The following is a 219-nucleotide window of genomic DNA, read 5'->3' as shown; positions in this document are numbered from 1 at the left end:
TCAGCTCGCGGAGCCGAGACCGAAATCTCCGACGATGCGGACAGGACCCTCCCGCCGTCATCTCCTCTTCGTCGCGTCCCTCTGGCTCCTCGCCGCGGCCCAGGCAGCTCTCGGAAAACGTGTCTGGAACAGGTTTGCCTTGCAAGGGAAGACCTTCAACCAAAGCTCGGCCTATGCAACGGAAGTGGTCCCCGATGTATGTAAGTTGGTTGGTTAGCA

General features: G+C 59.8%; 1 protein-coding gene across 1 annotated transcript in view; it reads left to right on the top strand.

Annotated features, from left to right (window-relative positions):
- The first annotated feature begins 6 nt into the window (after window positions 1-6).
- LOC119592900 overlaps window positions 7-219 on the top strand; it is a 930-nt gene continuing 717 nt past the window's right edge. The window contains exon 1 of the mRNA XM_037941792.1: window positions 7-200. Coding sequence (XP_037797720.1) covers window positions 35-200 — 166 coding nt within the window. The 5' untranslated portion in view covers window positions 7-34. The remainder of the gene's footprint in view (window positions 201-219) is intronic.

Source organism: Penaeus monodon, chromosome 31 (genome assembly GCF_015228065.2).
Source record: "Penaeus monodon isolate SGIC_2016 chromosome 31, NSTDA_Pmon_1, whole genome shotgun sequence".
Taxonomy (NCBI): domain Eukaryota; kingdom Metazoa; phylum Arthropoda; class Malacostraca; order Decapoda; family Penaeidae; genus Penaeus; species Penaeus monodon.
This window is presented reverse-complemented; position numbering and strand designations above follow the sequence as displayed.